The sequence below is a fragment of the Mytilus galloprovincialis genome, chromosome 8 (assembly GCF_965363235.1).
Source record: "Mytilus galloprovincialis chromosome 8, xbMytGall1.hap1.1, whole genome shotgun sequence".
Classification (NCBI taxonomy): Eukaryota; Metazoa; Mollusca; class Bivalvia; order Mytilida; family Mytilidae; genus Mytilus; species Mytilus galloprovincialis.
This window is the reverse complement of record NC_134845.1, coordinates 44,755,897-44,780,174: the sequence shown is the minus strand read 5'-3', so window position 1 is coordinate 44,780,174 and position 24,278 is coordinate 44,755,897. Positions and strand designations below refer to the sequence as shown.

The 24,278-nt window shown below is 32.6% G+C and overlaps 1 protein-coding gene across 5 annotated transcripts in view; it reads right to left on the bottom strand.

The window, feature by feature from the left end:
- The window catches only part of LOC143042028 (cytoplasmic dynein 2 heavy chain 1-like), a 70,390-nt gene that overhangs the window by 4,962 nt on the left and 41,150 nt on the right, over nucleotides 1-24,278 (bottom strand). For 3 of the 5 annotated variants that reach the window (XM_076214245.1, XM_076214248.1, XM_076214246.1), the window contains 25 exons: nucleotides 23,872-24,094; nucleotides 23,348-23,490; nucleotides 22,625-22,870; nucleotides 21,749-21,886; nucleotides 21,013-21,235; nucleotides 19,689-19,740; nucleotides 18,652-18,775; nucleotides 18,386-18,507; nucleotides 17,745-17,958; nucleotides 16,049-16,300; nucleotides 15,316-15,336; nucleotides 8,272-8,370; nucleotides 7,895-8,018; nucleotides 7,313-7,476; nucleotides 6,438-6,557; nucleotides 5,865-5,999; nucleotides 5,409-5,552; nucleotides 4,828-4,983; nucleotides 4,149-4,259; nucleotides 3,594-3,798; nucleotides 2,642-2,805; nucleotides 1,803-1,928; nucleotides 1,383-1,493; nucleotides 886-1,041; nucleotides 269-347 (listed from right to left, as the gene is read on the bottom strand). In XM_076214245.1, the coding sequence (XP_076070360.1) occupies nucleotides 269-347; nucleotides 886-1,041; nucleotides 1,383-1,493; nucleotides 1,803-1,928; nucleotides 2,642-2,805; nucleotides 3,594-3,798; nucleotides 4,149-4,259; nucleotides 4,828-4,983; nucleotides 5,409-5,552; nucleotides 5,865-5,999; nucleotides 6,438-6,557; nucleotides 7,313-7,476; nucleotides 7,895-8,018; nucleotides 8,272-8,370; nucleotides 15,316-15,336; nucleotides 16,049-16,300; nucleotides 17,745-17,958; nucleotides 18,386-18,507; nucleotides 18,652-18,775; nucleotides 19,689-19,740; nucleotides 21,013-21,235; nucleotides 21,749-21,886; nucleotides 22,625-22,870; nucleotides 23,348-23,490; nucleotides 23,872-24,094 (3,652 nt within the window). Of the gene's footprint in view, nucleotides 1-268; nucleotides 348-885; nucleotides 1,042-1,382; nucleotides 1,494-1,802; nucleotides 1,929-2,641; nucleotides 2,806-3,593; nucleotides 3,799-4,148; nucleotides 4,260-4,827; nucleotides 4,984-5,408; nucleotides 5,553-5,864; nucleotides 6,000-6,437; nucleotides 6,558-7,312; nucleotides 7,477-7,894; nucleotides 8,019-8,271; nucleotides 8,371-15,315; nucleotides 15,337-16,048; nucleotides 16,301-17,744; nucleotides 17,959-18,385; nucleotides 18,508-18,651; nucleotides 18,776-19,688; nucleotides 19,741-20,008; nucleotides 20,061-21,012; nucleotides 21,236-21,748; nucleotides 21,887-22,624; nucleotides 22,871-23,347; nucleotides 23,491-23,871; nucleotides 24,095-24,278 lie in introns of all 5 variants that reach the window. The other 2 variants (XM_076214247.1, XM_076214249.1) reach the window with 2 other exon arrangements.

Sequence of the window (24,278 nt, the reverse complement as noted above, 5' to 3'; positions counted from 1 at the left end):
AATGGTTAGCTTCATTTTTGTTGTTAATAATATTAACATCAAAAACCATCTAAAACTTAAATTAGCATCTGTACAACTTTTTTCGCTTTCAAGTATTTTACTTAAAAAAAAACATTAATGAGAAAATCAGAAATTGAATAATGCAAATTTTATTGATTGAAACATTTTATTACATTTTATCTTTTCATATTTAAATTCATTTATGAGTAATCAATTCCTTTAAAATTCCAAAGCACTCTCTGCACATATTTCAACAATTATTACTTACCAGATTTACATAGTCTATCAATGATATCTGCACCTGCCCTCAAGTCAGATAAAGAAAACTCATAAAACTTAGTCCAACCCTGAAAGAGAAACAAACATACGCTTAAGCATTTGCAGAGATCCTTGTGTAAAGCAATACATGTATATGAACAGGTAAATTTTTTATACCTATATGTATAAGAGAAATTGAAAAAAAAAATCAGTTAAAAATGATGTCTGAATACAATTTTAATATACGGTATGTCTTAGCTGTAATTTTGCTAAAATCTAGCATGTGATGGCTGGAAATTAGAACGTAAATCAGTTTTACCCTGAGAGACAGTTCATTGAAAACATAGCATTGTTTTTCTGGACTATTGGAATAACCAGATTTAACTCTTGTTTAGTTCTATCTCTTGTTTAGTTTATATACAAGAGCCTTCTTGAATATATGAGAGATTATCAAATGAAGAAATATACAAGAGCCTTCTTGAATATATGAGAGATTATCAAATGAAGAAATATACAAGAGCCTTCTTGAATATATGAGAGATTATCAAATGAAGAATTAGTTTTATGTCAAACTCATGTCAACTTATCACAAATCCATATTATACTGAACAAAACTGGACACTATACCTGTGGAATGTACATTCTTCTTTCTTGTACAACAGCATGGAACCAAGCTAAAGCAAACAATGCCTGTGATCTGACAACATTTCCTGTCTTACTGACATACTCTGGACTCCACGATTCATACGTCCTCATCAGATTTCTCTTCAGTCCTGGTGGGGCCTATATATGTAAAGAATTAGGAAATAAATTCGATGTGGTGGGGCAAATAAATGAAAACAAATAAAAAATGAATTTAAAAATGAATTTAATAATCAATAACACACAATTTTTTTAAAACTTTGAAATGTGTGTTTTCCTTTATCTAAACAAAGTTATATATTAAAAATCTTTTTTTCAAATGGTTAGAGCTTTCCATTTGTTGTATGGGTGCTCCCTTTTCTTTAAAAACATTAACCCTAAGAAGAAATATTAGCCTCTTAGATCAGTAGATAAACATGTATGCATTCATATAAAACGTTTAAACCCTTTATTTACATTGACAATATCTCTAACATACTTACCTCATAAGTAACCTTTAAGCTGCTCTGCAGGAGAATAGTAGGGAACTTAGGGTGTACTTCAGCTGTCATCCACAGTCTAAAGTCCTCATGTTGTTTCAATGTGTTAATTTCCTGAATTAATAAGTTTATAGATGTTTTGTGATATCATTTAAAATACAAAGAAAACATTAAAAAGATATTTAAACTTAAAAGATATGTCTGTATGTAATTTTGATAGTATAATGGAAAATGTTGAAATTCCAATTATAAAACTTGTTTGTAAACTGTGCAAAACTTTTGAAGCAAATGACTGAGGGTACGGCACCAAATAATCCCCATGGAAATGTGCTAGTGCCAATACAACTGCTTGGCAAGTTGACTTCCCAATTTATCTTGTTCCATAAATTAATGTATGCTATTTTTCTTCAATATTAATCTTACCTTTTCTAGTTGTGGAAGCCAGGCTGTAACTAAATGAAGATTTTTCAAACAAAGCCATTCTCCATTTTGTGAACATTCTCTCAATAACTGCATAGCAATATCTGCTTGCCCTTGACCCATAGCTACCTGGAATGATTTTGTTATCATTTCATTTATACAGTGTCTGTCTATTAAATTCTTAGTGAAAAGTAATTAAATTTAAGATGTGGCAATGTAGATTACATAAAATATCAGAATGACACTTTACTCCATGTGCAACTTAAAATGAATTCTTTGTAAAATGATTTATTGTTGTGTTTAATGTCACTTTGAACTCACTTTGCTATGTATTATGATGACCATTTCATATTGTTTGAGGAAGCAACAGTACCTTGAGAGAACTTCCAAACTCAGCAGTATAACTGGCAATCCTAGTCAATGACTGCATCTAATTCTTACCACAATCAGGGTTAGGATAGAACTTATGAAAAGGAAGACCATGTTTTAATCAAAACATGCAAGGTATCTTGATTAAATGTAACAATCAATTGATAAACATAGGTATTTCAATAATAGGGCTCTGCATACTGTGGATTCATTTATTTTCGTGGGTATTAATTTTTCATGGATTTAGGATAACTTTCCAGGATATTTGATTTCATGGTTTTGCCACTCTCTGCATATGGTAGCTTTAGAAAATATGTAATTCGTCAAACATTTGAATTTGTAGTTCAACGTTACCCAGAAACCCATGAATATTGGTATCCAACAAACAATAATGAATCCACAGTAGAAAATAATGGTTTGGGAATGACATTTCTTGTTATAAAGAATGATCATTACCAGGGGAGGTAACTTACTTGATGATATTTATCACTGCCTATGGTCGAGGTTGCTAAGTCTTGTAATTCTTGTGAAGGATCGGCACCAGGGGAGATCACTATCAGAATAGGCTCACTTGGAATTGTCTCGCTTTCAAACAACTTCTTCAGATTAACAGATGGTGGTGATAGTTCCTGCATACCTAAGATGATACAGATTGGTTAATTAAAAAGACTTATTCTAGAGAGGAAAAAAGTGTTTTTATTTAATGCACAAAACTGTTAAATTGAGAGTTGTTTTATCCTTTATAAAAATTGTTAAAAAAAAACAATGCAAGAAAAGAATATTTTAACCAGACACACATAAACAAAAAAGTGCTTTTACAAGTACACAACAAAATACAAATTTATATGTTCTAGTTCCACTCCTGGGTCCATAAGATTATTTTTGTTCATCTTATTCATATGTTTGAACAAAATTGTGTCCAAAGTAAATGGATGCCCACTTGCACTTTCATTTTATATGTCAAGTGGACAGTGAAATTGGGATAAAACACTAATTTGGCATTTCAATTAGAAAGATCATATCATATGGACCATGTGTACTAACTTTTTAGTTGATTGGACTTCCAAATTGATACTTCATCAAAAACTACCTTGACCAAAAACTTTAACCTGAAACTTGCACTATCATTTTCTATGTTCAGTGGATTGTGAAATTGGGGTTTAATCTATTTTGGCATTTAAATTAGAGAGATCATATCATAGGGAACATGTAAACTAAGTTTCAAGTTATTAGACTTCAACTTCATCCAAAAATACTGTGATTGAAAACTTTAACCTGAAGCAGGACAGAAGGATGGATGGATGGACAGACGGATGAATGAATGGACACTCAGACCAGAAAACATAGTGCCCCTCTACTATCGTAGGTGAGGCATAAAAAGTATAGATTTTTTAATAATTTTATACAAAAGAAAGTTTCTTGTACCTAAAGCTTTGCAGGCAAAGTGACCCATAGCAGTTTGAAGCCTGTCTGGTCTGAAGGCTTGAACAACCAGTAACTGCTGGAACAAAGATGTCTTCTTTTCAATGGCTGATGGGAATTCATTCTCACATTCACTGCTGCGAGAGAAGTTAGACCACATGGAGGAGTCATCAAAATTAAATATGGAATACAACTGGGAGAAGTTTGACTAAAAAGAGAAATAAAAAATAAATATACAAGCATGACTACAAATTTTTCATAGTAAAATATAAATATTCAAATTCAAAATTTAGTTTCATCTAAAATATTGATCATTAACATTACATTTTATATAATCTTGTATCATAATATCACCACATGTGGAAATGTTTTAAATTGCTAATTATATGTTCTACTGCCTGTCAGTGTGTCACAGAATCTAATTTTTTATCATAAAGTTAAAAATTCAAATATTTTAACCAAAAATACAAACATGCTCTAAATGAAGAGCTGTTACAACATTATAAACAAGTTTTTAAACTGTGATGTTATATCCTAACAGGTTTGTATGGTAATTACCCTGAAGTTAGCCACTGCTTGACCTCTCTCCTGGTCAACCCAGGATGGTGCACCTCTTTGTCCGTCAGACTTCACATCAGCCACTAACATTCCAGTAAAGTGTTCCCATTCCTGTAATGAAAAATAATACCATGTTTATCATAGAAAATTGTTACAAATTCTAAAATAGTTAATGTAACAATAATTGACCTCTAGAAAATCTTGCTGATTCTTCAAATCTTAATTCAGTATAGCTAACAATGAAGTCATTGTTTAATTTAACTTTCATAAATTTAAACACACCTAACTATAAACTGAAAATATGTTAGGTACAGTTGATTGAAATTTAATGCTTTTGTTTCCATATTTTATTTTGTAATGATTCATTTTTAGAGGTTTCAAGTTTAAGAGAGTACTCTTATAGATTAATAATATATTTCCACAAAATAAATGAAATTAAAGCCCTAATGACAACGTCAGCATTTATAGAAAATACATCATTTCCTTTTATGTCAATTAGGTAAAAAACAACAGTAGAGACTATGATCCTATACATTTATCAATATTAATGTTTAAATAATTACAAAAATAAAAAAAACTTTTATACAACAAATGATCAGTTACTAAACACATATATGTCAACATCAGCACTTACCCATAAATCTTAGAACAAAACATGTTTAACAATTATTATGCTTACATTTTCCTGAAACAGCTCTGGTCTTGTTCCGTGAACCATGTGCATGGCAAACATAAGTCTATCAGCTTTAAATAATGATCTACATACATATTCATAGACCAACATCTTTAGCCTCTGTGACAAGGCTTTAATCCTGTGATCTGTGCCAGCTCCGTCCTACAGGAAAAAATATATTATCAAATCATAGTTTGACAATTATAACCAGAAGTTCCATTTATTCTCATACCTGAATACCCCTTTATGTTATTCAAAGTATTATATGGATTCCCAACTATTCATGAGATGCCAATATTCATGGATTTCCTGAACCACTTATTTAATACCTGTTGGTTTTGTTCACATATTGTTGTCATTATAACAGAATTTTATGTGAATGTCATACAAGTGAGCGGTTTAGCTAGCTATAACAAAAGGTTTAATCCACCATTTTCTACATAAGAAAATGCCTGTACCACCTAGTCAGGAATATGACAGTTGTTATCCATTCATTTCTTGTGTTCGTGTTTGAGCTTTGGTTTTGCTATTTGATTGTGGATTTCCGCTTAGAAAATATATAAAATTATGAATAATGATTTCCTTACCTGCTTAGCTGTAAGAGCTCTGTTGAAAAGTCTGAGGAATGCAGCCAGACTAAATCTGTACATGTTATTGATCTTAGCCAAATCACTGATGACAAAATACAGTTTACTTCCACTCTCTGCCAGGGGGAGGTAAGTGTTACGTTCCTGTAAAGTAAAATATATTTATTATTATAACAGATTTTTTTCCCCAAGTGTTAAAAAAACTTGAGAATAATACTATTTACTAGAATATTACATACATAGCATATATTTTACTACTAGTATATCAATTACATCTTCTGCATATCACATCCAAAGATTCAGATTCAGCATTTATTCTTATTCTTACAAAAAATTAGGTCTTGTGGGTTAGATGTCTACTACCTTTGAATGCATATAATCTCATGCAAACACATATATATGGTAAAAATGCAATTGTTGTAAAATTTGAATTAATTTAATTTCCTAGTGAATTACCTGATCAAGAGATGCCTGCAGCCTGACAGATTCAGACAGAGAATCAGCAATAGTTATACTACTGGCTTTGGTCTTATTCAAGGAATCCAACAGTTCTTTATTTTCTAAAATGTTTCCTTTAGCACTTGCTAATTCCTGAAATAAACCAATGTCTTAAAAGTTTTTAAATCATCTATACAAATTTTCCTGTAAACAATCAAAATAATTATATAATTATCATAAAATATTTCAATCCTGTGAAGTTTCATTCTATTGTTAAAATAAAATCTTAGATAGACATTTAAAACTGTTATTTAAAATTTTCCATTATTTCGAAGACAAATCAGGAATATAAAAGTTGATTTTCATTCGTATGTCGGTATGATGTGTTTGAGCTTTTGATTTGGTCATTTAATAAGGCACTAACCATTTTGATTTCTTTCCTCGGTGTTTGGTATTTTTGGTATTTTACTTTTGGCTCTATATGAATAATAGTAGTCACTTGCAGAAAGGATCAAAACTTATTCATTATTTTTTTCTTCAAGCTATGATGTTTTTTTTTTGTGTTTTTTTTTTTTCATTTTAAAAACTAACCTCTAGTAAAGATTCCTCCATCTTAGCCAGCTGTATCTTGAGATCTTCCTCCGTCCTAAGTAGATCTGTCTTCCTTACTTCTAACTCGGGCTTCTCATGCTGGATAGTGTTGGCCAGTAGCTGCAAAACATTCAATTCAAACAATTAGACAACTAAAAATTATCTAATATGACAAGTGGAGGAACTGCTACAATTATATGCAACTATGAACATGACAAGAGGGAAAACTGTATTTAATAAATTATGAATCTATTAATTTATTAGCAAGCTGTATGTAAAAGATCTGTTAGTACAAATTGAATTATGTAATTCAGATTAATTATAAGGCTCCCACAGGGTACCCCCCTCAGGTCGCAAGGTCGCTTTTAAATTCGTCGAGAGGTCGTTTTTAAGGGAAATGTACAGGTCGCAGGTCGTTTTTCCCAACACAGAGGACGCAAGTCGGTCGAAGGCCGTTTTTCAAAATTTTACAGGTCGCAGGTTGTTTTTAGAAGGCCCTCAGGTCGGAAGTCGCCTCTAAAAAGCCCAGAGGTCGCAGGTCGTTTTTGACCCTGCGGGCGCCTCAATTATCTGAGACTAGATTTCACATTCCTAAATTTGTCTGTAAATGTAGGATGTAACATAATGCCCAAGATGGACACAATACTATACTAATTCATCACAAACACCTGCAACAGTGAAACCTGTTTAAACTATACATTTTTTAAGTATACAACTTTGTTGGCAGTATTCAGCTAATACACTTTTTACTTAATCCTCTTTGTGTGTAATTGCACATTATGCCACAGCTGATACACATATAATAATAAAGAAATATTCATAAGGCATTTAGTTTAAAAGGTTTTTGGTGTGCAATCATATTTCACTTTACATACCTGTCCAGTAAGACCAGCCCTGGTGGTAGTAAAGTTAACCTCTGTGATGACCGAGGCAGCATCAGGTGGGATCTCAGGCTGAGGATTTCTAGTCGTTAAGAACAGTCTGAACTCCTCATTGTAATCTATTGTCTTCTCTCCTATCTGTACAACAAATCTGGGACCTGTAACAAAGGAACTAATATAAAAAAAATTCTGAAAAGTAAATGCAACTAAACTAGTCAGATTTCAGATAAATAAAAAAAATATAAATGCTACCATCAATCATCAAGAGCAGCAAATTGTGATAACCTATTACAAGCTTTATTATAATTTTGTTTTCTCAAAGAGATCTACCATAACATTATTTGCACATTATAAAAAATAAATTTTCAATAAGATTTAAAGTGACGAATATTTTGATAGTCTATCTATAAGCACTCAACATTAAAAGTTTTGATATTCATTCAAATAAATAATATTTATTGTAAAAAAAGACTGTATGACAAGATATTATTTCTCTTATATAAACTAATTCCATATGAAATTATCGGGGAAATTATATGTTTGTTGAAATATCTAATGTTCAAATATGTTTTGTACCTTGTGCATGTAAGTCTCCTCTCAACAGTGGATACAACACAGGCTCAACTCCATCGACCTCCTGTATAATGAGTGTTTTACCAAATCTCACTGCAAGTTCTAATGAGGTGGAAAAGTTAGCATCCTGCAAAATAAAACACAACTCCATAATAAACATTAATATACATATATCCTAAAAGTCAATTCTGTTGCAGACATGGCATTATTATGATTTTTATTTTAACTAGGGTGTGAGGTACAAGTCATATCTTTACTAAGTAGTTCTTTAATAGTGATTATAGGCCTGTCAACACTGAGGTTGTGAGTTTGAACTTCGCTTTTGGAAGGTTCATTCAACTCCTTTCTTCATTTACCAAGATTACCATGATTATATTTACCTGTTGATTAATAACTTCCAGTCTGTTTTCTTTCAAATGAGTTTTCAGCCATTCTGTGGCTCTTGAAGATGGATCTATAAGGAAGGGCCTTAGTGCACTCTGTTAAAATAAAATAAAAATATACTGAAAGAACTGTACAACATAATAAAACCTTTAAAAAATCATCATTTCTAAGATTTCAACATTCTTAATTTGTTTTTTCTCCAAATCTTTAATACAAAAGAAAATTATCCAAGAAAGAATTGTAATGAAACTTTTTGAAACACTTCATCTTACTCTAGAAACTATTAAATTATTTGTCAAAAGTCAGTTCATTATAACTTACAATATCAGTTTACTTTTTCTGGTCATAAATTCAAATTAAAATGTTTTGGTTAAACTACAAATGGTAACTTCATACCAAAGTCCTTAATAAGGTATTTTTTTTTTAAATTTTGATCAAAATTGTCTCTATGAAATAGAAGTCTTAAGTTAAGCTATCAACAAAAGTTTTCCTAAAAAAATCAATCCATAATTAATCAATAGTGTTTACTTATTCATTGATTGTTGATTGCGTAACAACCAGTGGCAACCATTACACACATAGTCTTGAACAATTGATCAGTACAACACAAATGAGAAGTTATGATGAGGTCACTTTATCTTGACTTTGCATTTGAACATATTTTGCATCAATGTGACCTATCTTATCGCAGGTAAAATATATTTTTGGTAAAACCTTCAGATCATTTCTAATTTGCCCAAAAAGGTGTGTAAATAGGTCAAATATGTCATACTGGTATCATAACTCGCCCAGTTGTCAGATTATATCACAATGATCAATAGAACTTTCATACTTTTAATTCTCCAAGGATTGAACTATTTTTGTAATTTCAGGGGCACAGAAAATGCCTCTTATCATAACTCCTTCATTTTTAAGATTTGTTTAGCTTAACTAAACAGAATATTAGTTTAATATATCCACTGCCAGTTAAAAATAGGAAAGTCTTGATAATGTACATTTGTGTTAGAAATTGGCACAGTTGAATCATTATCATACCTGCCAACCTCTGAAACCTTCAAAGAGGGAGATCTCCCTCTCAGCTATGATAGCTAAGGGTGGGGGGTTTACGCGAATGACCTTTTCAAGTGAAATATATGACCTTTTATTCTTCTTCAAAACACATATAAGAGTTTATAGCTGGACTTATTTTTCTAACTTTGATTATATTCTATTTATAGTAGAGTCATATGTATCATTCATCATCTTTTCACATTTGCATCCCAATACACAGCTTCTAGTTTGTTTCTAAAGTTTACTCATACAGAAACAGATGCACTTTAGCATTATTTCAATATATATGTGGTGGTGTTTAACGACCTTGACTGGCTATACAGCCCTCGCACGGTCGGCTCGGTGCCCGAAGGCGTTTGGTGAGCTTTATCATATTTTGATGCCATGGGTCAGGAACAAGTAGTGGAGGTCGCAATATGTAGGCCGCCATCTTGGTTTTGGTGAGTTGTTTTTCTTTTGTTGACTATTTTGATGTTGGTTTACTTCACAACGGCTGCTTTCAGGGCCAGTTTGGTCAGCTTGGCAGCCCGCTAGCCTCGATGATGGAGTACTGGTAGATGATCTCAGACGTAGTTCGAAAGATGACAGGAAGCGTTATCAGGACCAAAGCCGTGAGGCAGTGAAATGAAGGTCGTATCACCCAACAGCCTAGGATACAGCCCTCGGACGTTAATCGGCATAACACTCCCCATGATACAATGGTTTTGGAGTGCATGTTAACGCGGGTATGCCAACTACTACGTCTATCTGTACGGCATGGATTGGTTTCTGTCATCTTAAGTAGTAAGTCGTTGATATCTAACTGTAAACCCTCATCGAAGACAGCGGGTAAAGGAGAGCTGGCCCAGCACGTCCGTTCAGCTGTAATGACTGAGACGTGACTGGATGTGATGGGAATTATTATTTCAACTTTGTTCCATACATATCTTATAAATTTCAATTCAAACATCGAATAGAAGTATAAATCTTTTAAGTGATTTTCATAATATATTTTTTTTTTTGTCTTAAGGCATACAAAATCATTTACTTGACATCTTTTATTGATTCTTTGTTCAATTTGTCTTTAGTTTATATCGTTTTATCACTTCACATTATTTTAAGAAGGATAACTTAAAACAGGATTAATCAGGGGAAGTAACCCGAAATTTCTTTGAAGCTTGAAGCAAAAGTCGTCAATGATCGTTAATTAGTACTATGTTTCACACCCAAGCTGTCAAGTGAAACCATTTAAGGGCATCCGATACAGTTTCAAGGGAGTTAACTCTTGGCGCGACGTTAAGCGTTTGAATTCCCGCAAAACGTCACTTTTTGCGGGACGTAATGCGTGTAATTTTCCGTAATAAGAAACGTAATGTGGATTTTCCGATGCTCCAATTTCTGTTTCTCCCGCATGCCAACTTCTACACCATCATGTTAGTGCATTTGATTCTAAAAGGATAACAGTCTAATAAAATCATAAGAAATAAAACACATTACTGTTTCTGTGAGATCTTCAACAAATGTAAATATTGTATAGTTAGCAATCTCAAGATGACCGACCCTTTTGATGTTACTAATATAATGCATGTCACTTATCATTTTAATATGAGGAACTACCTTAAATTCCAGCTTTATACCAAGACTATGTCCAATAAATTGATTGAATGTTGTTTGCTAAACGTCCAGTGGCAAATATTTAATGCATGTTCAGGACGTATGTCCTACATATGATATAGTTTTTGTCTAAAATAAAATAATAAATTCAGATGTAAAATATTTATGGAACGATCATTGCACTTCAAAAGGTTGGAGGAGGTATGGTATTTTACTAGTCCAAACGTCTTGAAAGGCTATTATATTTTTTTTCTTTCACACGTCACAGGAAGGCGGGCCGTCATACCCTTCCTTACAGGCATACTTATTTGGACTACTAATAGTATTTGTCTTGAAAACATATTCTGATTCCCATATTGATGGAAAAATATTCTGTTCAAGCATAGGACATTTTAATTATCTTTTATTCATTCACAATTTAGTCCGGCTCCGATTTTCTGTCATTTTTTTTACAGCACAGAAAACCGACAATGATATTTTAAAACTAATACCAAAAATTTAGGTACAAGAAGAAGTAAACTTCCTAACTGAACAATTTATTTATTTTAGATAAATAATGGCATTCCGCTAATATCAACAATGATACAACTTTAATAAAGTTCCTATTACCTCCACGTAACACGTATTTTATCTAACAAAAAGTAAAACGACAAAAAATACTGAACTCCGCGGAAAATTCAAGAGGCAACAATATTTTTTTTACGCCCGTACATACGGGACATATTATGGTATACAAATGTGCAGCGTCCGTCTGTACGTCTTAAAATGGTACAGCATTTAATCCTAAAGTCATTAAACTAAATATGGTTGTTTTTCTCATGATGGCCAAACGATCTGTATATCTTTTTGGCGAACTTTTTGAGTTACAAGACTTGAAACCTTACACACTTCTTAGTTATATGAATCTCAGATCTGTATACTTTTTGAGGATGATTCTTTTATTTTAGATTTATTGAGTTTATGAAAAAAGAGGGGGTTTTCACATGTCGAGCCGTATCTAAAAAACTATTAATAATTATTGCATAAAATTTCATATACTTGTTAGTTAAATTATTCTTAAAGATCTGTATACTTTTTCGTGATGATTCTTTAATTAATTTTTTAGTTTTTGAATTTTTATTGAGCTTCAATTTGATATCATAGTCATTATAAACTTCCTTTTGAGCAAGAATAACAAATGAGTCAGGATATACTTAGCATGACTTCCTGTGCAAGCCCCGTGTTATTTCAAAAACATGTATTATGGGTTTTTTTCATAAGACGACGGGCGTATCATGCGCTCGTAGCGCAGTTGTTTATTTTGGCTTTTTTTTTTTTTTTTTTTTTTTTTTTTTTTTTTTTTTTTTACAAATATCTTAAGAGAAATGATGAAATGACAGCAAATACAATGCAATTTCCAATATAATTAATATTTCCAAATGGCATAACTCTTTTAAAGAATAGTTGATATGCACTGATTTTCGAACGTGTCCATACGATATCAGTTTTATAGAAATTTGGCAAGATTGTACACTTGAAAAATCTAATTAACCATAAGGACCGAAAGGACAGACACAGGAATGAACGTGTGATAATTTATGTACCCCGCAATGCGTCGCGCTTTGGTGAAAATATATATAGCTATTTACCAATGAAATTAGGCATAGGTAATATGTCCAGTTCTCTCGCTATTAATTCAATCGTTTTTGCGAAATCCAAAAATTTCAAAATAAGGTCTAGTTTCTCTCTCTGGACAAAAGCATCCTTTAGCATATTCCTTGATAAGATTTTGTTTTTGTTTTCTGACAACACAAAAAAGAAGATATGGTATAATTTCCAATGAGACAACTCTCAACAAGAGACAAACATGCCACAGAAATTAACAACTATAGGTCACCGTACGGTCTTCAACATTGAGCAATGCCCATACTGCATAGTCAACTGTATGTCAAGTTTTAAATTGCCAAGTCTTTAATTTTAAAAGCCGTAAAAATTATCAACAGTCAGTAATCACTTTCTTGGGGTGTTTCTCATTTAGACCACAAACAACGAGATGCATTTATGATTCACATGATTTTATTTCCGAAAACAATATTACCAATTTTTAGTTAGCTCTTTACAAGTAATATTTATACATCTGAAAAATGTCGCCGGTAATTTGCAACGATTACGTCGAAAAAGTCTGCCAGCGACGTCGTGCACTTTAGCGCTAACGTTGAGGTTACACAGGGGTGACGCAATTTTTTAGGATAAATCGTGATTATCATGGAATCCAGCACAGTGACCTATATTTTTTATTTGAGATTTGGAGAAAGCATGACAAAATGCAGTTTATGCAGAAAAATGATAAAAATGACATTTTCAGAAACAGTTTTTTTTCCATTTTTTTAGGTTTAGAAAAATACCACTTTGAGCATCTGGTCCGCAATGTCAAGCAAGACTTGAATAATTTTATAGTTATTCGTATAGTGATTTATTTTTTTCCTTATTGCCACTTATCACAGCTTCAGATTGAACCCGATCTTAATAATTTACGACGAAGAATATCTGCTCTTAAAATTTTATAACATTGCCTAATTTTTTTACAAAATTGCACAAATCCCCAATTTTCAGCCTCAATTTTCTCGAAAACAAGCACGGTGACCTATGTTTTATTTTGTGTTTTATTTTATAACTCGCCAAGGCCTACAACATATTTCAAAATTATAAAAATGACATTATATCGAGAAACTGTATCGGATGCCCTTAATTTATCATGGTCTGTGATTTACAGGTAACAACAACCCTCATCAGTGACACAAAAACGTAAATAAATGTTGACTTGTCAATCAAGGCTTAAGTATCCAAAAGCAGGAGATTCTACTCCCGCGCAGGAGGGTACTGGCAAGCCAGAGATTTTCCAAATTTTGTCATTTGAGCAGGAGGATTGGCAGGTATGAATTATTGGAGCAACCAAATATATACTAAATAAAAATATCCTGCCTAAATTGTCCTAGCTACATTAAATCAAAAGAACTAACATCAGACTGATACCTAACTATATATTGGAGTCTACTATTAAAGCACTAATTTAATTCTTGCTACTATATTAATATACAATTGAAAGAATTAAAATTATTTTTCTTTGCTATCAGTATTAGTAACTTCTAGCTACTTTACATCACATTAAAAAAAAAAATTGCTTCAGAGTATAAAAAACTAGCATATAAGATGTTGAGTTAATAATTATGTTAGCGAAATCGTATCCATCAACTGTATAACAGAAGCTGAATGGGAGGGTATTTATCACTGAAACAGTCAAATCATTAAGCTGATCTGGAGTCATGTTATTTATATTCAGAGAAAACAGCTGATACTATTGTGTGAACTTACCATGCCTCCCTGTAAAGTGTACAGCAAGTGAAAATAAGCATTAATGCAGGTGTATTGTATTTATAAGTTAAATTTAAATTTGTACTTTATGATTGAATGATTTGAAAGTGTCTTTCGTGCATATAAAGTATGTTTGTTAGATTAACTGTGAATTATTATGTCTAACAAAGTAATGCTCAGAGTGGGTAAATATTTAAATAAACTGGTCAAGTCTTGTTTAAAGTCATCTTTGATTTTAATGTCTAATAGTTTGATTGACAAGTTTTTAATATAATTTGTTAATAATAGGCAGTAAAAAAAAGATAATAATGCTGTAATGGTCCACCCAGCAGACACGAGAACCCTTAACTTCATTGTTCTATCTATATACTCAAGTAGATATGTTGTAAAACTTTCACTTTCTTTATCAGTGGTCTCCTTTATTTTTTTGTACAAATTACCTCACAAATCAATATTAAAGTTTGTTCAAAGCAAGCCCATTATTTAAGAAAGTAAAATTGCAACACAGCCATTCCTAGTTTGGGACGAAAAGCTTAACTGCTGCCCTTGTATTAAAGCTAAAACTTAACACTCTCAACAGTGAAATCATTGCTGAAGCAGCAAGCATGGTGCAATTGAAATGTGAATACTTAAATTTACAGAACAAACCAATAATCTAAAACAATTTTTATACTGCTATAAAATTAAATCAATTCTGTACTATTCATTTCTTTGAAAAAAAGTTTTGTTTTTAATTCCATTATGGTCAACATTGCTCTACATACACTTATATAAATCAAAATTGAACAGTTATAGTTACAGCTAGTGACAATTTTGTCAAATTTTGTTTTGTTTGATGGCAGGTAGGTAAGGTTAAACATAATGGCAAAAAAAAAAAAAAAACTACTGCACCTATAAAACGAAAGTTTGATGGAAAGAAAAATAAATGTGATCAGTCAAAACAAAGATGTGCACAAAATCATTGTTAGGAGCTGAACATGGATAAAACAAAATAGGGTGCATTTTGTGTCGGGGAAAATGTCTCAACTTTTTGAACCAATTCTTACCCCAGCTTCTATACAGTTGATCTAGAAATTATTGATTACAGTTATACATCAAAGCATTATATATCTATTACAGTCAGTCAAAATACACCATGCAAAATGATAAGTCTTCAGTTTTTATCAAAAAAAGTCAATCAAATCAAACAATGTTTGCATGGTGACTTTGGACTAACAGTATTTCCATTCCAACCAGATATGAAATAGGAAAAAATTAAAATAAATAAATTAAACATTAAATTCCGTTTATATGTAAATTGTTACAAAGCATTATAAATATCTATAAACATTATAATTTTTGTTATAGTCAACATCTTTGAAACTACATGCAATATTTACCTGTAACTACAGAACAAAATTTAAATGTTAATATTTTTTCAAAAATATATAAAATTTCTTGTTTCAAAGACACTGCAGAGTACAATGATATTTGTATCTCTAGTATTTACTTTATTTAATAAAAGCATTATCTTAAGCAATCTGACAAACATGCATGCATATTTATGTTCATTTCATGCAATTTTAGTATTCTATTTTAAATCATGCATATTTAAGGTGATTACATGTATTGAAATATTATCTTTTAATACATACTAAAAAGATTTTTTTCATTTTTTTATATCTTTCAATCTTTCAAAATTTAAAAATCAAACAACAATGATAAATGAATAAAAAAAATTCAATAATAGTTAAAGAAACTTTTAACAAATATTTGTTTAATTTCAAATCCATTCTATACCTGAAGTATCACCAATGCATTTTCCATAGACAGGTCATCTGAAGGTAATCCCTCAGACTTCCAAATCAGCTGTTCACTCTCCGTACTAAGGAACCTCCTCATATCAAAACCCTCAACAGTAAGTGCCTCCATCCAGCTCTTTAGACAATTCCTCCTAACATCCTCTGGAGCCTGAGCTAGGTAAGTGATAAAACCAGCACCTAGTAGAGCTCTCTTTGGAAGTTCTTGTATTTCTGCTGCAAGCTCACCAACCTACAATTAACAAGAATGTGTCCATAGTACACGAATGCCCCACTCACACTATCATTTTCTATGTTCAGTGGACTGTGAAATTAGGGTCAAAACTTAAATCTGGAATTAAAATTAGAAAGATCATACCATAGGGAACATGTGTACTAAGTTTCAAGTTGATGTAACTTTAACTTCATCAAAAACTACCTTGACCAAAAACTTTAACCTGAACTTCGCACTATCATTTTCTATGTTCAGTGGACCATGAAATTGGGGTCAAAACTATAATTTGGCATTAAAATTAGAAAGATCATATCATGGGGAGAAGTGTACTAAGTTTCAAATTGATTGGACTTCAACTTCTTCAAAAACTACCTTGACCAAAAACTTTAACCTGAAGCAGACGGACGAACGGAGGCACAGACGGACGAACGGACGGACGGACGAACGGAGGCACAGACCAGAAACATAATACCCCTCTATTATCGTAGGTGGGGCATAAAAATGCTCTGTTCAAACATGCAAAGTCAATCTATAATACTGACAATACAACAATGCTCAGAAGAAGAATAGTTAATGGTTCAACAGATGTTTGTGAAATAAAGGGATGTGCTTAACCCTCTTGCTGCCGGAGGGACACATATGTCCATGGTTAAATTTATGCAAACTTCTCATCAATGCTGTATCTCTGTCAATTAAAAGACCGAAGATTAAACAGTGTTATGTTTTCTCCAATGTGTCCCAAATGTAACGGTCATTATGTCGCGACATCATATATTGAATGACGTCGTTGTTTTGACATGTTAAGTCACAGACATCGAGCTGTCGTATTTTCCGGCATATGAAATGCAACCTTGAAAAACGTCGGCAGCAAGAGGGTTAAAATACTGTTGTTTGGGAAATTTTGTTTGTGCCTTGTTTTCACTATTCAAACATTCCACTGTCCATTGAATGCATTGAACAATGCTGTGAAATTCAAACAATTAAATCATAGAAATATTAACTGCTCTTTCAAAAGGCCCAGCCTATTAACAAAACCATATGCACAGTTAAATTATTCTATTCTTTAAAAGGTTTTAAACCTGATGTTCAGTAGTTGTTGTTTGTTGATGTAGTTCATAAGTGTGTCTTGCTTTTTTATAAAGATTAGACTGTTGGTTTTCCTGTTTGAATGGTTTTACACTTGTCATTTTTTGGGGCCCTTTACAGCTTGATCGTTGGTGTGAGCCAAGGCTCTGTGCTGGAGGCAATACTTTGACCTATAATGGTTTGTTTTTACAAATTGTGACTTGGATGGAGAGATGTCTCATTGACACTCATACCACATCATCTTATATCTATTAACCATTTAACTGTCCATTGAATGCATCCAACAAGGCTGTGAAATTCAAACAATAAAGGCATCAAAACTTCAACTGCTCATGCTATAAAAGTTCAAACTGTGATCAAAACCCAATGTTCAGACCTGCTGATTCCATCTTTGGTATTCTCCATCTAACTTGGTCACAAGTGTCTCAGCAGCAATAATGGTTTCATTTTCTCTGTCTAATTTGATTTTTAACTCAGCAGCTTCTTTGGTAAATGTCTCAAAACGATTTCTAAGGGAGGCAACTTTAGCATCTACTTCATCTAAAGCTGTCTTCAATTTGTCCATTCTACCCTGTGCCTTTGCCAAATTCCTTAAATAGATATATCAATTTTTAAGGAAGGTGATTTGATTATACCTTTCTTTTGTGGAGTACTTAGCTATATATATATAAATGGATGTTAATGACAAGCAAAAGTATATTCCATAATTCATAAATATTAGAATGATTGTAAAATATGACTTGAAATGTTTGTTTTATCTCCTTTTTACACTTATTTCTGGTTTTCTGTTTAAGAAATAGTTTTGTTGTGTCATGCTTTATGCTCATTGTAACATTACATTTTCTTATTTAATAAGTTCAAAAAATAATTACTTGTTTGAATAACAATAACTATCTTTAGTGTAATTAGCTTAAGTACTAGAAAGTATTATTAAATTTGAGTTATCAGCACAAACATATTCTTGTTTTTTCAATAGTTATTTTATAACAAACATCATGGCAGTCCTATTCAGCGTACCTTTTCAGTTCATTTTGTTCAGCTTCCAGTGGTCCAATCTTTTCAAGAACATAGGAGAATTTGACATTAGCCTTCACCCAGATTGCTAAAGGCTCGGCTGCTACTGATGCTCTCTTGGCATTCTACAATATCAAGAAAAATAAACATAAACTGTCAGACATAAGATAGATTTTCTTTTGTCATTGATGTTCAAAAAAGCACAAATAAATTTATTCCGGGGTTCTGCTGATAGAATATTCAGTTGAATCTTCTACATATTCACTCACCTTTGCTTCAAACGAGGCGCTACTCTTTCTTAAAACTTCTTCCACACTTTTTCTGGTTTCTGGACTAATGTTTCTAGCATCAAATGTCTGAATTTCATCCTTTACTCCTCTCTTTCCCAAGAAACTACAAATTTGAAAAATTATCAATATTTAGCTTTGAGATTGATAGACAGTTTGTTATTACATCACTTGCAGCAACATTCACTTTAATTGGTGTTGGAAACTGGAGTGCCCAGAGAAAACACATACCCATGGACCTTCATCAGGAAAACTGGCAATCGTAGTTAACTAAGATAGGATTAAGAATATTGTCAGCAGCAGGTACTGTGGATTCATTCATTTTCATGGGTACCAATTATGGTGGATTGATGAAAAGTTGCATTTTTATGAATTATCGATTTCGTGGTTTTGCCAACGACTACATTCAAGCCTATATAGAATTCATAATTCTTTATACATTTAATTTCATGGTTCGCTAATCACCACTAAAAACCACGAAAAATTGGAATCCAACGAACAATAATGAATCCACAGTAAATAAAACAAATTAGGCTGGTGTTAATTAATACTTTTATATAAGACAAGGATCCTGTATAACTAAGACTAAATTGATAAAGAGATATGTATATGAATTACTTATTATATTTTGTTGTGGTTAACATCTCTCTTAATACACATAGGTACAATTTTAATAATTAAATACCCCAGCTTAAGAGATCTAACTGGTATATGTGGACCAAGTACCTTGATCAATTGGCCGATAAAGTCTTTTTTTCTCTCACTAGATTCAAATCTACAATGATATATCGTATAGCAGGTTATTTTTGGCGAGAGTAAAATTTCACAATTTTCATTGAAAGAAGTAAACCAAATTAATTACTTTTGCATGTGCCCTTTAAATTGGTGGAATATATTTTGCCGATTCTATTCTATCTTCGAAAATAAGTGAAAACTTAACCCGGCGAAAATAACCCACTATACAGTATATAATGGTTGGTCATACATGTATTAATAAAATTTGAGTGATCTGAACTCACCTTTTCATGCTGACCCATGATGTATCAAATATTCCCATCAATCTGAGTACACCTTCCAATATGTCCCTATCTACACCCACCTTTTCATGCTGACCCATGATGCATCAAATATTCCCATCAATCTGAGTACACCTTCCAATATGTCCCTACCTACACCCTCCTCTTCATGCTGACCCATTATGTATCAAATATTCCCATCAACCTGAGTACACCTTCCAATATGTCCCTATCTACACCCACCTTTTCATGCTGACCCATGATGTATCAAATATTCCCATCAATCTGAGTACACCTTCCAATATGTCCCTATCTACACCCACCTTTTCATGCTGACCCATGATGTATCAAATATTCCCATCAATCTGAGTACACCTTCCAATATGTCCCTACCTACACCCTCCTCTTCATGCTGACCCATGATGTATCAAATATTCCCATCAATCTGAGTACACCTTCCAATATGTCCCTATCTACACCCACCTTTTCATGCTGACCCATGATGCATCAAATATTCCCATCAATCTGAGTACACCTTCCAATATGTCCCTACCTACACCCTCCTCTTCATGCTGACCCATTATGTATCAAATATTCCCATCAACCTGAGTACACCTTCCAATATGTCCCTATCTACACCCACCTTTTCATGCTGACCCATGATGTATCAAATATTCCCATCAATCTGAGTACACCTTCCAATATGTCCCTATCTACACCCACCTTTTCATGCTGACCCATGATGTATCAAATATTCCCATCAATCTGAGTACACCTTCCAATATGTCCCTACCTACACCCTCCTCTTCATGCTGACCCATGATGTATCAAATATTCCCATCAATCTGAGTACACCTTCCAATATGTCCCTATCTACACCCATCTTTTCATGCTGACCCATGATGTATCAAATATTCTCATCAATCTGAGTACACCTTCCAATATCTACACCCACCTTTTCATGCTGACCCATGATGTAACAAATATTCCCATCAATCTGAGTACACCTTCCAATATGTCCCTATCTACACCCATCTTTTCATGCTGACCCATGATGTATCAAATATTCTCATCAATCTGAGTACACCTTCCAATATGTCCCTATCTACACCCACCTTTTCATGCTGACCCATGATGTATCAAATATTCCTATCAATCTGAGTACACCTTCCAATACGTCCCTATCTACACCCACCTTTTCATGCTGACCCATTATGTATCAAATATTCCCATCAATCTGAGTACACCTTCCAATATGTCCCTATCTACACCCACCTTTTCATGCTGACCCATGATGTATCAAATATACCCATCAATCTGAGTACACCTTCCAATATGTCTCTTATGACATCTGGTGGGGCTCTGAGGGACCTTATTTCTGTGAGAGAATCTGGTCTGATGTTGCCTACAGCTGCTTTTGCCTCCTGGACCAGAGGTTCAACATCCTTTAACTCAACATCAATGACTTTCTTCCTCTTCTGAAGAACTTTGTCCTCCTCTGCAGCTTGTTGTTTCAATACTGTCATTTCATTCTTTTGATCTCCAGCATTCTGTAATGTAAAATTAGGAAAATCATTTTTAATATAAAATCAAATACAAGATGATCACTGATCATATATATAGCTTTCGTTCATTGGTAAATTATTTTCTGTACAATAAAATATATTGTCTTCTAGTCTAGATGTTCTAGAATACTGATCCATACTGAGCTATTTTTCACTGGCGACAGTTTGATGTCATATTCAGAACTAACATGCTGTAGCTAAGAGTCACCACATTGAGCCAACTTTATTATACCTGCCAATTTGTGCATTTGCTTGTCCTGAGTCAGTTCATTGTTTTTTTCTGTTTAGAATTTTAAAATTTGTCATTTCTGGGTCTTTTATAGCTTACTCGGTATGGCTTGGGCCTTTTATAGCTTACTCGGTATGGGCTTTGCTCATTGATAAAGGCCATATGGTGACCTATAGTTGCTTATATCTACTCCATTTGGTCTTGTGTAAAAAGTTCTAATTGGCAATTATACCACATTTTCTTTGTTTTCTATGTATGTAATATCATACCTGCATGCTGACAGTAATTTCCTTCAATGCATTATCAGCCTCTGATTGTTTGACAGCTAATTGTTTACTTTGTTCTGCTGCTTTTCTCTTCAGTTCATCCACAAGTTGTTTGGCTTCATTTAGTTTACTTACACCAGCCTATTTTCAAAACAAAGAGAATGAGGTAAAAATAGAACAATACTGAATATTTATTCTAAAACTGATCTGGCTACCAATTTATAAGTAAAAGGCAATTCAAAACAAAGCATTTCTTTTTTTCTTTTTATAATTGTTTGAGGTATTTTTCTTTCTTTGTGTTTCTGTTGCATCATGTACAACAGTTAAATAGTGTAGTGCATGACTTTATAATGTCTCAAATAAGTGATTTTTGGGTAAAGAGAGATTTGTTATAGTGAATTTTATTTTTTGGTCATGTATATCTTTATAACAATGGACAAATTCAGAAATAACATTGTATTATAGGAACATCTGAATCTTCAAAACTACAATTACATTGATGAGTTTGTTGTTGAAGAAATGCAAGTTTGTGTACACAATTTAAATTCTGTTTTCTATGCTGAGTTTGATTACAAGGTTTTGAGACTGAAAAATTTCAAAAACGGCAAATTTGTAAAAATACAGAGAAAAAAGTTCTTTTATGGCTTTTTTTTTTGTGTATTGGTTTTAATCATTGTCAAAGGCTATGCTGTGATCTGTTCTTGCTGGCTTCTATGTGATTTGCTGTATGATGGAGAGTGTTTCTCATTTGCAGGCAAACCACATCTTCTTGTTTTTATATTATGAAGGAAAAACGCTGTAAAATTGGATATTTTGAGCTCTTCACATGTTTCATGTACACCATTAAGCTTAAAATCCCTAAATTATCTTGATTCATACCTGTAAATGATGTTGTCTTCTTTCAATTCCTGACTTCTTGTTATTATAAACCTGTTGGTATGTATTAAGGAAAGCTACATATCTCCTTGGTGTGGCACCAAGGCCTAACTGTGCACAATGTTCATGTACATGTAGGAAACATTTGAGGAGTTCCTCTCCTCCAGATAACTTTCTTTGTCGTGTCTTCTTTTCTCCAATGGAGGCTCCTTCTATCTTTGGTGGCTTTGTCAATAGCATGTAAGGTACCTGACAAAATTAAACAAGGACATTTTATACAAGAAAACTAGAATCATAATCAGTGGTGACAAACTGCCAAGTAATGAATATAATGTTATGTTAGTATTTTTGCAGTATGTACTTATCTTTTGCTTTTTCAGGTTAGATGAGGTTGAGTGCTCACAGACATGTTTAATCCTGTCTCATTTTTTGTGTGCCAGTCCCAAGTTATAAGCCTGAGATTTAGTAGTTTCTGATGGTTGTTGTTAGACTTATAAATTTGATTTGATTTTCCTTTGTTTTGATTATCACTAATTAGGTCATTGGGTCAAACCAAGGCTATATTTAGCTTACTTTACTGTCTGTGTTTTGCTTATTGTTGTACAATGACCTATATTTCTTTACATCCTCATGCAATCATAATTAATTAAAATATCTAAATTCATTTTATTATTGTTGCATAGAGATTTGTCGATGTATATAGGTATTATTCAAAAAAATGTGTACCTTGATCATACTATCCCTACTCCACCCTTCCATCCACTGAACAGCACACTCCTTATACAAAGCAGGGTTACTCTCACAGTTTACTGTAAACTTAGTATTAGTACAGTCCATAATTAAAGCTATGTGAAGATTACACTTTATTCCTGAACAAAATAAAACATTTATTAACATCTTAATTTATTTCAGCTGAATATCATTTAGCTATCAAACGTTGAAACTAATGTTATTAATGCTTTCTGTCAATTGAATTTTCACTTCTATTTACCCAAAATAAAAAACTAAGATGTGTTATGAATGCCAATGAGACAACCTTCCAACAGAAACAAAATGACTTTAAATATTTTCAATTACAAGAATAACTGAGGAAAAAACTGATTCATAACAGGAAAAGTTTATTAGCAAAGAAACAAAATTTGAAATGTCTAATGTACTTTAAAAAAGAGCAATTTTCCAAATTTTAAAATTGATGCAATAAGTAGTTTTAAAAAAAACAAATAACAGAATATGTCAGCTTCATCACTTACTAGAAGCAAAGAAATTGATCATAGTTCCCCTGAATCCTGCCTCTGAAGCCATATCTCTCAGTGGTGCCAAGATAGGGTCTAATTCTTCTGGGGTATATAGACCAGGGACCTCACCACTGGACAACAGACTGTTAACCATTTCTAAGAATTGAGGTTCAATAAATTGATGGTCCTCTAGCAACAGTACTACTTGTTCTCCCTCAATTCCTGCTAGCTGCATCACCTGTAAATAATATAAGTAAACAATATTCCATACATTTGTTAACACAACATTTTTCATATTTTGTATCTTTTACTTAGAATCAAATGCGTCTTTTTGTAAATTCATTGGGATGTAAAAGTGTTGACTGAAGTAAATTTTGTATGAAGCATATGAAATTTCTAAAAGAAGCATTCAATACTTATAA